The 12,932-nt window shown below is 40.8% G+C and overlaps 1 protein-coding gene across 3 annotated transcripts in view; it reads left to right on the forward strand.

Annotated features, from left to right (window-relative positions):
- The window catches only part of AHCYL2 (adenosylhomocysteinase like 2), a 173,285-nt gene extending 160,559 nt beyond the window's left edge, over positions 1-12,726 (forward strand). For all 3 annotated transcript variants that reach the window (XM_039243131.1, XM_039243139.1, XM_039243142.1), the window contains exons 13-17: positions 5,680-5,778; positions 7,449-7,517; positions 7,621-7,699; positions 9,200-9,320; positions 9,726-12,726. In XM_039243131.1, coding sequence (XP_039099062.1) covers positions 5,680-5,778; positions 7,449-7,517; positions 7,621-7,699; positions 9,200-9,320; positions 9,726-9,732 — 375 coding nt within the window. In that variant the 3' untranslated portion in view covers positions 9,733-12,726. The remainder of the gene's footprint in view (positions 1-5,679; positions 5,779-7,448; positions 7,518-7,620; positions 7,700-9,199; positions 9,321-9,725) is intronic.
- The last annotated feature ends 206 nt before the right edge of the window (positions 12,727-12,932 follow it).

Consider the following 12,932-nt stretch of genomic DNA (forward strand, 5'->3'; position numbering starts at 1 on the left):
ATAGAGCCCCCAGATGGGAAAAGGCTTAAGGGAAGTAGTCATGTTCTGAACTCTAAAAAGAATCTTCTGAGTAAGAGAAGAGGGAAGGAATTTTCTCTCCTAAAGCCTCAAGCGCTTAAATAAAAACAATGTAATCATATAATTTTTACATTTTTACTTAATCTTATTTCATCCTCCTGGCAGTATACAAGGCATTATTCTTATCCCTGATTTTCATTTGGGAAACTAAGAAGTTAAGCCCATTGTCCAGTCATATACATTGATTCAAAATTAAACTGGAGCACAAAATTCAGGGTTTTTAAAATTCTAGTCCAGTTTTTGTTTTATTCGGTTTTGTTTTCCTGTGCATTGTACTGTTACCTCCTCATGATTTCTAGGTTAACTTTAAATTGTGATGGTAATCTGTCTTCTAAAGGCAACCGAGATAGAAGTAATCTCTCAGGATAAAGCCCAGGAAACTCTATGTTCAATCATAAATGTGTATTGTGTGATTGCTATATGCCAGGTGCTATTCTAGATGCTTGGAGTCAGTGAACAAAACAGGCAAAGATTCCTGCCCTCAGAGAATTTATTACATTTTAAAGGATAAAAAAGACAATAAACATAATAAATTTATAGTATGTTAGAAGCTAAAAGCACATGGAAAAAAGAAAAAGTAGAGTCCAGTAAGGGGAATCAAGAGTGCCAGGTTATAATTTTAAAGAGTGGGATCAAGGTATAAGCGTCATTAAAAATGTGATGTTTGAGCAGACTTGAAGGAATTAGCAAATAGACTTTTAGGTGAAGAACATTTTGAGAACAGCCAGAGCAAATGCCCTAAGGCAAGAGTGTACCTAGTCTGTTTGAGGATCAACAATGAGGCCAGTGTGGTTTAAATAAATGAGCAAGAGGCAGGGAAAAGTGAAGATAAGGTCAGAGGGAATGGGCTGGATCTTATAGAGCCTCACAGGCCATCGTAAGAACTCCTGATTATATTCTGAAATAGGGTGCCATTATAGGATTTGTAATAATCTGTCTTCTAAAAATGGCTCACACTGGCTGCTGTGTTGATACTGGACCTAGTTTTTCAGGTATTGCTAGGTAGCCTCCAATATCTGGCACGGACACTAGCCAAGGGCAATGTCTCAATTCTCTTTGTGCTCTTCTTAGTAGAAGGTGTATGACTAAACTAAATGGTCCAAAAAGGGACAGGCTCAGAAGGGCTTTGGAAAAGTTAAATTACTCAACCTTTGATGGTAGTGTCACAGGACATATAAAATGAAATTTAAGGAAATAGCAAACTCGTCTAGTTGAAAGTGTTCATTCCCTATTTAATTTGTATTGAATAAGAATGTATGAAATAATTGCTCTGCTCTATGTTGAGTATTTATTGGCTGAAGAAATAGTGAACAGTATTCCTGCTCTCATGGTACTAATATTCTAGTGAGGGACACAGACAATAAACAGATAAGACAGTTTTGTCAGTTAGTGCCTAGTATGGAAGAAAAACAGCAAGGTGAGGACATTGAGGATGCTAGTTAGTTAAGGTGATCAAGGAAGGTCTCTTTGAGGAGATAACATTTGAACAAAAACCTGAATGAATGGAAGGAACAAGGCATCTGAGCATTCTATTCAGAGAGAATGGTGAGTAAAAAGACGCTGAGTTAGAAACATGCTTGATGTTTGAGGAACAGAAAAGAGGCCATTGTGGCAGGAAAAGGATGGGGAAAGGGATGAGAATAAGAGGAGTGAAGGAGGGCAGTGGGTTATGTAGGCCACTGTAGGCCACAATAAGGACTTCAGATTTTATTCTGGGCATGGTGGAAGCCATTGGAAGCCATTCAAGCCACACCTAGCTGGCTCAGTCAGTAGAGCACGTGAGTCTTGATCCTGGGGTTGTGAGTTCAAGCCCCACCATGAACGTAAAGATTACTTTAAAAAAAAAAAAAGAAGAAGAAGAAGCATTCCAATTGGAAAGTTTTGACCAGGTAACTGAAAAACTCTGACTTGTTTTAACAGATTACTCTGGCATGGGGTAAAGAAAACACTTCTGGAGCTTGAGTAGTGATAGGGACAGTAAAGGCTCTTTCAGTATTTCCAGTGATAGAAGGTGGTAGCTCGGATGACATGAGTAAGCAATAAAGGTAGTATATTGTGAACGTAGACCCAGTGGGATTTGCTAAATGGCTTGAATGCAGAGAGTGAAAAAAAGAGGAGAATCTCTGTGTTATCTCAGTGAAATTGCAAAGGAGAATGATTCAGTAAATTTTTGCCAGATATTTTTAGCAATCAAAAATATAAGGGTGTTTTGTTTGGTTTTGTTTGTAGGAATTTATAGTTTTTCCTAACCTGGAGATGTTCACTGCTACATTTCTAGGAAGGAATAGCTCATCAAAAGAATTGGTCATTTAGAAAACTGCATTTTTTTCCTGCTGTAAATACTTAGGGAACATGTGATAGGATTGTGCTCTTAGCTGCCTTTTGGCCATGTCTTTCTTTGATATGTTTCCTTTCCTCTTGAAAACAGACCTGTTTACCCATATGCATCACATAGATGGCCTTTATGATTGTAAGCTTCACACTTCAAGTGGCTAAACCATCATGTACACTGCTTTAAAAGTTTTTGCCAGCAAAAGAACTAGAACCTGAGACTTGCTATTGACTCTGCACTTTGCAGGACTAGAACTACAGTTGTTTCCCTAAAAAAAATTGATATGTACTATCAAAAATCATATAATACCAGTCTGTGCAAGCACGGTAATTTACAGTGAGATATACACTTGTTTGGGAACATAGTCTCCGTAAGGAATCTTTTTCCTGATAGACTGCTTAGTGGTTGTAAATCAACAGAAAAGATAATTTGATGCTTTTAAGAGAAACTCTTATAAAACTGTGCTGGCCATTTTCCTTGAGGAAATCCTTCTCCCAAGGACTGTCACTGCCAGATAAACTTACTAGGTTATTGGAGCTGCCTGGGCAGTGTTAGAGATAATTTAACTTACTGTCTCTTAGTATCTCCCTGTTTTAAACTGACCCTCGAGTCGGTCTTATGCTTGCACAGTCACCATCCCAGTGCCCCAGCACACTGCCTCAACAAAGCATTGATCTTTTATGATGTTCCTAAGAAGTGTCTCTTCCTTGATTCCACCATATCCTAAGAGAGGAGACTCCTTTTTTTTTTTTTTAATTTTATTTATTTCTAGGAGAGAGAGAGACAGCGTGAGCAGGGGAGGGTCAGAGAGAGAGGGAGATACAGACTCCGAAATAGGCTCCAGGCTCTGAGCTGGCAGTCAGCACAGAGCCCGATGCGGGGCTCGAACCCACGAACCACAAGATCATGACCTAAGCGAAAGTCGGACGCTTAACCTACTAAGCCACTCAGGCGCCCCGACAGGAGACTCCTTTTATCATGGTGTCACCCTTTACTGCCAATCACTAAGATTGCTTGTCCTCTGGAAAATTACAAGTGTGAGACACCAAACCTAAAATACTTTAAATTTCCGACATCTCAATAAAAAAAAATGCCAGGGTCAAAAGGAGTATCTTTTGACTCTTGCCTTCTATGTTGTTATTTCTGAAGGCTAATGGATTTACTTTGTATATCCTTAACTTCCCAAAGTGGTCTATTTTCTTAAATTCTTTTTAACTCTATTTACAGTGTTTGTTTAAAAAAATGAATTCTAACTGTAAAGTGATAATTGCCTTTTTTTATTGAGAAAGAGAGACCGAGCATAAGCAGAGGAGAGGGGCAGAGAGAGACAGAGACAGAGAGAGGACCTTAAGCAGGCTCCACAGTCAGCATGGAGCCAGATGCAGGGCTTGATGTCACGACCTTGAGATCATGACCTGAGCCTAAATTAAGAGTCAGACTTGAGTCACTTACCAGCTGAACCTCCCAGGTGCCCTAATAGTTGCTTATTTTAAAAATTCAAGGGGCGCCTGGGTGGCTTAGTCGGTTAAGCGTCTGACTTTTGCTTAGGTCATGATCTCGCGGTTCGTGGGTTCGAGCCCCGCGTCGGGCTCTGTGCTGACTGCCAGCTCAGAGCCTGGAGCCTGTTTCAGAGTCTGTGTCTCCCTCTCTCTCTGACCCTCCCCTGCTCACGCTGTCTCTCTCTCTCCTAGAAATAAATAAAAATTAAAAAAAAAAATAAAAATTCAAGCAACATAAATATGTTTAAGAAATAAAACATTTACAAAATTGAGGTTATAGTATATTGTTTTGCAACTCTGTGTTTTCACTTTACAATAATGAATGGTTTTCATGTTAACACATATAGATCTGCTTTTTAATATAAGAATTGCATAATATTCCATTGTATGAAATTACCAGATTTACTTAGCTATTCCTTTGTTAAATTAAATTTTTTGCTATTACAGATAACACTGGATTGAACATTCTTGGGCACTTATATTTATGACCTTGAGCAAGTGTTTCTATAGTATAGAGCCCTAAAGGTGAAACTGATTGGTCAGAGATTAGGTACATACAAAATTCTGTTAGCTACTACCAAATTGCTCTTTCTGTTGAACCAAATTACGAAACTTGGCATCTCGAGACATTTTATATTTCCCATCTACCTAATAAAGAAATGGTCTAGATCATCAGTACAGTCCTGAATATACTGAAATTATATTTGTCTTTCCCACATGATTGGTAATTAAAAGATAATATAGTCCCCATCTATAAATAGCTCACAATCTAGTAGAGGAGTCCCCAGTTTTGTCTATAACAGTGTCCTTTACTACATCACCTACAATATAGAATGTACTCAGCAAATGAGTATTGTATAACTAAAGTATTTCTCTCTTTGTCTGACAACTACTGTTTGGCAGATCCTCTCAATTTTACCAGCTGAGCCAAAGGTTGGTTTTAGAATATGGACTCCCTTTCTATTTTAGGAATGGCCTATTGGAAGAAGGAAGTTGTTGTCTTAAGTCTAAACCCTGTGACTGTTATTTATTTGATTGCTGCTGTTAATAAACTTAACATTTCTTCTCTTGTTCTCGGAATATACAATATACAGAAATGGAAAGAGGGTGAGCTGTTGGGAGCTTTACTCCGCCATTAAGCATTTCTCTAAAGGCTGCCTCACATTTGCACTTAGGTCACAAAGCTTCTGTAACTTTAGGGTGAACCACCACCATTGACCAGGTGGAACCCGGGGCACGAAGATAAGAAAGCAGAACTTCGGGCCCCAGCATGCTACATTTAGGAGGACCGGCCTTCTCTAACAAGTCTCACTTAGCTCTGATCCTCCTTTTTTCTGTTTCTCTTCAGCATTGGTGTATTCAGTTTGCTTTGTATTAATTTGCGTTTGTTTGCACGTTGCTTTAGAAGTATTTTAGAGGCTTTTTCCTCCTCACATATTGTTTTGTGTCCCCACCTAAAGGATGAGCTTTTTGAAGGCAGAAACCACGTCTTCGGTTTGTATTTCCCATAGCACCTTTTACTGTGCTCAGCAGAGAGTGGGCGCACGGTACATGTTGTGGAATGACATCCTGAGTGATCCCTCCCTGGCTGGGCCTAAGATTAAATACCCTGACATGGAACAGTCCTAACCAACCTGGGACAGGTATTCTCCATCTGGCATGTTGGTTGCTCCTTTCAACTTGCTATTTGAAATGGCTTCCTTCGACCTCTTCCATCCACAAAGTGGGACAAGCCAGGGCCGATGATGTATTTGTTTGTATGTGTTCCAGGCGAGTCTGCGGACACCAGAACTGACCTGGGAGCGAGTGAGATCCCAAGTTGACCATGTAATATGGCCTGATGGCAAGAGGATAGTATTGCTGGCAGAGGTAGGACCGAAGACTGGTAAGAGAAATTCACCCCTGCCAGGAGAGCCTGCAAAATCCAGGTCCCCTCCTCCACAGGCTCTCTCAGGTTCAGCTCCTCTTGAGCACAAGCTTAACTCCTTTCCCAATGCATTTTACATCTGATTGTGAAAGGTCTTTTCATTCAGCAATTAAGAAACTATTTTGGTTCCTTACTTTTCAGCAATTATCCTGTCTCTCTATGTCAATCTACGGGTTGAGTCAGATAATGACAATTACTGTGGAAGAATTAACAGATAGAACCAATGCCACTTTGAGTGATGCTTCCAAAGAGATAATGTCATTTGCAGGATGGCTTAATCAGTAAGCACAAAGCAGATATTCCTGACGGTACCTAAGACTGTTGGAGGCAAGCTCGAGGAAAGTCATGTCTTTGCAGATAGACTCCATGTTTTTGAGTGACATTCCTCTGAGTTGAGCCTGATGTTCAGTAGGCACCCAGCTATGTATTGGTTGTGTGATTAACATTTCCCTGTCCTGACTTCTTCTGGCTCAGACTCATTCTTCACTTTCATCCCACTTAGCCTTCTGTGTCAGTGTTTGGCTACTTTTCCTTTCTTGAAAGCTTCTCTTCCCTAGTCTTAGATTCCTGACAGCCATATTGATGCCTCTTGTTCTTACCTTGACAGTTTCTCTCCTTCAGAGAAAGATACCAAAATAACAAGAACGATAATAATACTTTTCTTGAGTTTTGATTTTCAGTCAGTTTTCCTTCCTTTTTTTTTTTAATTAAAGAAACTGAATATGAAAATGTAAAAGATATACCATCTTCACCTAGGGACCCTTAAATTTATGCTTGAGTATCCTTTCTGTTCTCTTTACCTTTTTTCACCTTATCTCACCTTCTCACATACTTTAGGGCATCTGTAAGGGACTGGATTACTTCTTCACAAGAAAGGAGCATGTACAGGGAAGGGAAGAGCAGGTTGTTAAATATTCATTAATTGCTTTTATATCAGCCAGCTGTCTGGTGACTTATTTCTAGTTGCCCTGGGAGGTCGCATCTAGTAATTTGGGTGACAGAAGCAAGCACCACAATTGTTTTTGGGTACTGTGTTTGAGCAAAAAGGTGGTCAAGCTTCCTTGGAAACAAAATAGGAAAGGATCACAATCTCCAATAGCCTCCAGCCCTTGTATTCTCTGAATCACCCACTAGAAATACAAGAATACCCTTGAATTCAGGAGAACCAAACTGAGGAAGAAGCACAGAAATCATCACAGCTTCCTAAGTCCAGAGATACTTCCCCTCACAACCCGGAGAGGTTACCCCTGGACTTGACTACATCCTTGTTTCCAATAATCTTTCAAAGGAATGCCAGTACCTGAGAACTGTGGCAGAAAGTAGAAAATTCAAGAGAAACATACCCTTCCTTAGCATAAGCCTCAGTATCATGTGACCATCTCTATTCCTTTGTACATGCATAATCCCAGAGATCTCTTATCTATTACCTTCATCAGATTTTCCAGAAGTTTTAAATTCCACTTAAATGGCAACCAATTCATTTCTATTTATTGAGCACCTGCCTTTTGTCCAGCAATGTTAGTTGGGAAGTATTTGGGAAATGTGCTCATCCTTCACTCCTCAAGGAAAGACTTTGTCCTAACTCATCTGTGTCCTAACCCTTGCTCTTCAGGGCCGTCTGCTGAACCTAAGCTGCTCCACAGTGCCTACATTTGTGCTCTCAATCACCGCTACTACTCAGGTAGGGCCTCCAGAGTGGGAAAGCAGGGGGCTGGAGAGGGTCATCAGGCCATCAGGGTTTCACTTGATGTGACACATCAGCACCCATCTCTCTGCTTTTCTAGGCTCTTGCCTTGATAGAGCTTTACAATGCTCCTGAGGGTCGCTATAAGCAGGATGTCTACCTGTTGCCCAAGAAAATGGGTAAGCATGTGCTCTTCCATCCTTATCCTTACCAGAGTAGTTCAGAGTTAGAGGCTAAATGAAGTTTGGGGCACTAAATTTCTTATGGATGGGGGGAAAAAGATACCTGTGTCTTATAAAGGAGGAGCTAGGATTCCTAAGTTCCATTCCTGGTTGATTTATCACATTTTCCACATGAGTTGTCCTAGTGAAATCATTACATTTTGCTCTGATTTGGCTTGCCTACCTGTGAATTTTAAGGATTTTTTCTCTTAAAGTATCTTATATGCAAGGATCTCAAAGGAGAAAAAAAATCTTCCCCTAAGAAAGAGGACTCATCTTCTACCTTGTGACATCTTATTCCGGTTCTAGGCTGCTGCATAGCCCCTTCCAGACTTTCCTGACCAAGACTTTTCATACTATATCTTCTAACTCTGGTCTCACTGTCAGGGCCAAAGGAAAGACTAAATAGCTTCTGTTAAGACTAGTTACGTGGGTGTTTCATATAAGAGAAACATTAAACTCTTGAATTTTTAAAGAACCTGCTTTAAGCACCTGAACTGATACAGTGCGTTTATAAACTCCTGAGGCAAAGATCATGGAATAAATCAGCTTCTGGTATTGTTTTGCTTTAGCACTAGATGCGTAGCAACTGTTAGAAGTTGACATATTTTCCCTTTAATATATCCTTTGGAAGGATAGAAAAGAAATAGAACAGTTTATATTTTGGCTGAATATATGATGAAGTTAGGAAGACCAAATAAATACTTAGGAAAATGACATAAAATTCTGACTAATATGTATTCAGGTAATAGAATGTAAACAGAACCTATAACTAAGAACACTAAAAGCAAAGAAAACAGTGTATTATCATTCTTGGACTTTCCTTTCCAGTCTCCTCAGGTATTAGTTTTTCTGAGTAACCCAAAGTACAGAGTCTAAGGCAAAACTAAAGTTGGAGTTTCCCATTTCTTAGTCCCTTGCTATCCCATCCTTTCTTTTAGATCCTAAGAACTATTGCTTCTTTCATGTCTCCTTTACCTTTCTGGGGAAAAGGAAAGATTCAAGGATGAAACAGCTTATAAGAAAGAAGTGTTATGGTTTTGAAAAACACTGGGCTTGAAGCTCAAACAACCACTCCTTAGAATTCTGGGCCAGTGAGCCAAAGCTGAGCATTTTTCTTTCAGCTCCGAGAATTAGAAGGTGTCTTCAACTTAAAAAAAAAAATTGTTTTTGATGTTTATTTATTTTTGAGAGAGAGACAGTGTGAACGGAGGAGGAGCAGAGATAGAGGGAGATACAGAATCAGAAGCAGGCTCCAGGCTGAGATGTCAGCACAGAGCCTGACGCGGGGCTAGAACTCACTAGCCATGAGATCATGGTCTGAGCCGAAGTCGGGCGCTCAACCGACTAAGCCACCCAGGCGTCCCCCGTCTTCCAACTTTTTAAGGCCTAGCCTGGAGAGAACAGCCAGACAAGAGGCATGAATGTTTATACCAGGGCTTCTGTGGTCTGTTCCAGATGAGTATGTGGCGAGCCTACACCTGCCCACCTTTGATGCCCACCTGACAGAGCTGACAGATGAACAGGCCAAGTATCTGGGACTCAACAAGAATGGGCCTTTCAAGCCTAATTACTACAGGTGCCTTGCCCTCCCCCAAACAGGGAAACCCGGGTGGTAAAGAGCTTTCTGCACTGGAATTGGTCTTTATAACTTTTACTACATTTACATGAACTCAGAAAAATAAACCCACTCCCCATCAGTACCGCCCCCAAAGGACTCTTTGAGGCTTTCTCTAGACATTATATAGGGTTCCCTTTTCTGAATTTGCCTTTCTCCATTTCATCTTCATAATATTATTTTTACCTCTTTATGGAGAAATATTGGTCATTTTCACTGATGTGAAAAAGCACCACAAGTATTTACCCTCACCATCCATTCCAGAAAAGTCCCTGTCTCCCTGCTGTACCTTTAGGTGGGCTCTTCCTGTCCCAGCATCCTCACAAGTTGATAACATCACAGTCTCATCTTTCTTTCTCCCTCTAGGTATTAAGTTCCTGTAATTCAAGCCAGAAGAAGTTTTAAGGAATAGAACTCCAAGTCTTTTCTCCACTCCTATACAGGAAAGAACCCAGCAAGCTGCTTCTCCAATCAGCTGCCCGCCGTGCTCACCCTACATGTTAGGTTATTTATTTATTAAAACCTAGAATCCTGTGCCTGTTGCCTTGGCCCAGAGTGTGGTTACTGCCCCGCGGGCTGTGAGAGCCACAAAGGACAGGCTGAGGAAGGAAAGAAATGGGGTAATCCTTCCCAGTGCATCTTTTGCATCATTCCCCATTGACTTGGAATCCTCAGCAATGGTCATTTGTCTCTTGTCCAGGTTCAGGAGATAGTCCAGGGATTCCAGACTCCTTGTTCCCTGGGGTTTTTAGAATAAATTTTCAGCAGCTGCCTTTCTCAGCTTTGGCCCTTCCCCGGGTTAGGCCTTTTGGAAGCTACCGAGTTAAGATGGCCTGGGTTCCCAGCCTTGACCGTCACTATCACTGCCTTCTTTATAAAATGACCAAGAAGGAAGGAGTGCATGTTGTGGCTTTGGCAAGCTACACCAAGAACGAAGCTATGCCTATGCTTACTTGGAGTCTCCTTCCTTACCCAGGACTCCTTTCTTCCTTGAATAGTCATGTCTATTTTAACACTTTCTGTTTCCAAGAGGGATGTGCCTCCATTATTTCCTCAGCAGCTCTGCTGTTTGTCAGACATTTGTTCTGCCATCTTTCTAACCCAACTAACCTCTGTTCAGTGGCCAGCCCACTGGGGCCCATAGTTTTACTTGTCATTTAACTGGACAGTTTCCTGGGAAGTTCCCTCTAGACTGGCACTGTCTCAGAAAAGGAAAGAAACTGCTTCCTGAAATTTCCTCTTATTGCCTAAAACTGACTTTAAAAGTGAGCAAGGAAAGATGTACCTTCCAATGGATTTGGGGGTGTAGGGCTCTGGAAGTGGCACAGATCACTCAGGCCCACAGCTTGACCCTCTAAAGAAGCAGAATGTATTGATTTGTCTCCTGGGAAGAGCTCTTCAGCTAAACTGGCTAAGCTATACAGAGATGACACTGTAAACTGTGTCCAAATGATTAAAGCTAGTTTGACTAGTTTGAACTTCATCAGGCGTTTCATTTCTTTGGCCATTGCCATTGATGAAACTGGGATCTGATGGCTCTACGATTTAGTCTGTGGTTTTTCTTTTCTGCTGGGATATGTTTTTATGTTCTTGCCTCTTCCATCTTAAGATTCTATAATTCAGAAGTAGCTTCTTGAGTAACTCCAACATTACAAAAAAACTAGTAATCCAAGCAGCCTGAAATTTTGTGTCCCACGTAAGAGTTGGATACCTTTTAGAGACTGACCTGTCGGTCTTAAGGGTTTCACTGGGACCAGACTTGTTCTAAGAGTTAAAGTCTGGAGTGGCCCTAGAAATCTTGAATGAAGTGAGTCTCTTTCCCCGCTGACAACCTTGTTTAACACTCTCATGTTCGTTCGTTTATTTTCCCATTATTTTTTTTTTCCTACCCTGGTCTGCCTCATAGTCTCAAGACGAAGGTGCCTCAAGGAAACACCACCAGACCAGGATCACTATAACCTTCCCACCCTGATTCTCTTCTCCTATCTTCACTTTCTGCAACTTGCCCTGGTCTTCACATACACTTTCAGAGCTAGTCTGGAAGTGACCTTCCTTTTGGAGGTAGAGAGGTGGGGCTTCGGATAAATGGCTGTTCCTAGAGAGTCTGGTTCCTTAAAGGCTTTCTGTCTTAGCACATACCGGAAACGTGCCACATATATGGCTATATTGAGGAAGATTGTAAATGCTGAAAATTCTACTAGTCCACTCCGTTCTTCCTTTTGCCTACCCAGCATCTCTTTTGTATTAGTTAATTGGATACAGATCTTTGTAACTTATATCAAGGGCAGATTACACTAGGTAGATATTTGGACTCTAGCCTGTTATGTTCATAAGCCAAAAAGCATAACTCACTGTTTCTCAGTAAAGCCTACTTCTTTAGGGAGCAGTATTACTGTGTACTGATCCTGACCAAGCACACCCTGCCTTGTTACAGTGAAGAGACCCATTCTGAATAAAAAAGGAGCCACCTTTGGGCCTCTACGTTTGGTTGCCAGTGTTGCTGCCCATGGTGAGATATTTGCCTCTGTTTCAGATGACCTTCTTTCCTTTCTCTCTGGGGACCCCATGTCATCAGCCATTAAGAAGAAAGAGGCCCAGGCCTCCTGAGTATTTGAGTTCTACCTTAGTGTTGGAATTTGGTCATTATTCCCTCTACCCTTGGAATCAGAACAAATGTGTCTTCTTCCCTCAAGCTCTCACCTTAGATGCATCCTAGGTATCTGGAAGCATAGGACAGAAGACTAATTATCTGTTTGTATATGACCCTGGCTGGTGGGGATACTTACCATTTTCTCTGCAATGAATTTCTGCTAGTTTTCAAGGTCTCTTTTGCCTTCTTCATGGAAATTCAGGGTTTTGTTTTGTTTCTCATTAAAAAACAAAAAAAGTATCTGGTCTACCTTCTGTCTGCCCTCCTACCTCCTCACCCTACCCTCCCATATGAGCACGGCTCCCCATGGCCACATACTCCTGCAAAGCTTTTTTGCTGCTCGGCTTTTCTCTAAACAGATCTGAAATTGCTGCTCCTGTGGTTTTTCTCAAAATTAACTTTGTCATGGTTTTAAAAAAAAGAAATCAAAATGCATTGTTGCATTAAGCTTTTTTAATAAAGGAAAATCATGGAAAGAAAATAGGCAACACCAGCAAATTATATGTAGAGAATAAACTAAACCATATATATATAATATGTATATATTATATATATAATCATCTAGTTCTCATTGTCATCTTACTGAAAGGAAATAAAACCTCTAAGGATCGCCATTTCTGAGAGGCTCTTGGAAATCTTTAAGTCTAAGTGATTGTATTAGATCAGCAATAATGACTATGTAATCTCTAAAGATAAATAAAATATTCTTAAAATGGATTCTTATCTTGAGAGTATTGCTTCCTTCTGTGAACTTGGAATACAAAGATGAGCGATGGTTCTTGGCAACAGGCTGGAGAACCTGCTGCAGGGCAAAGATGTGAAAAGTTGAAGTGGTTACCAGTAGCATATTTGAATGGCCTTAGCCTGGGGTCCCTTCTTCCAAGGTAGGCCATTCCACTAATATCTTCCCCCCAACCCACCCC

This window comes from Hyaena hyaena, unplaced genomic scaffold, assembly GCF_003009895.1.
Source record: "Hyaena hyaena isolate Hyena2069 unplaced genomic scaffold, ASM300989v1 scaffold_8, whole genome shotgun sequence".
Lineage (NCBI taxonomy): Eukaryota > Metazoa > Chordata > Mammalia > Carnivora > Hyaenidae > Hyaena > Hyaena hyaena.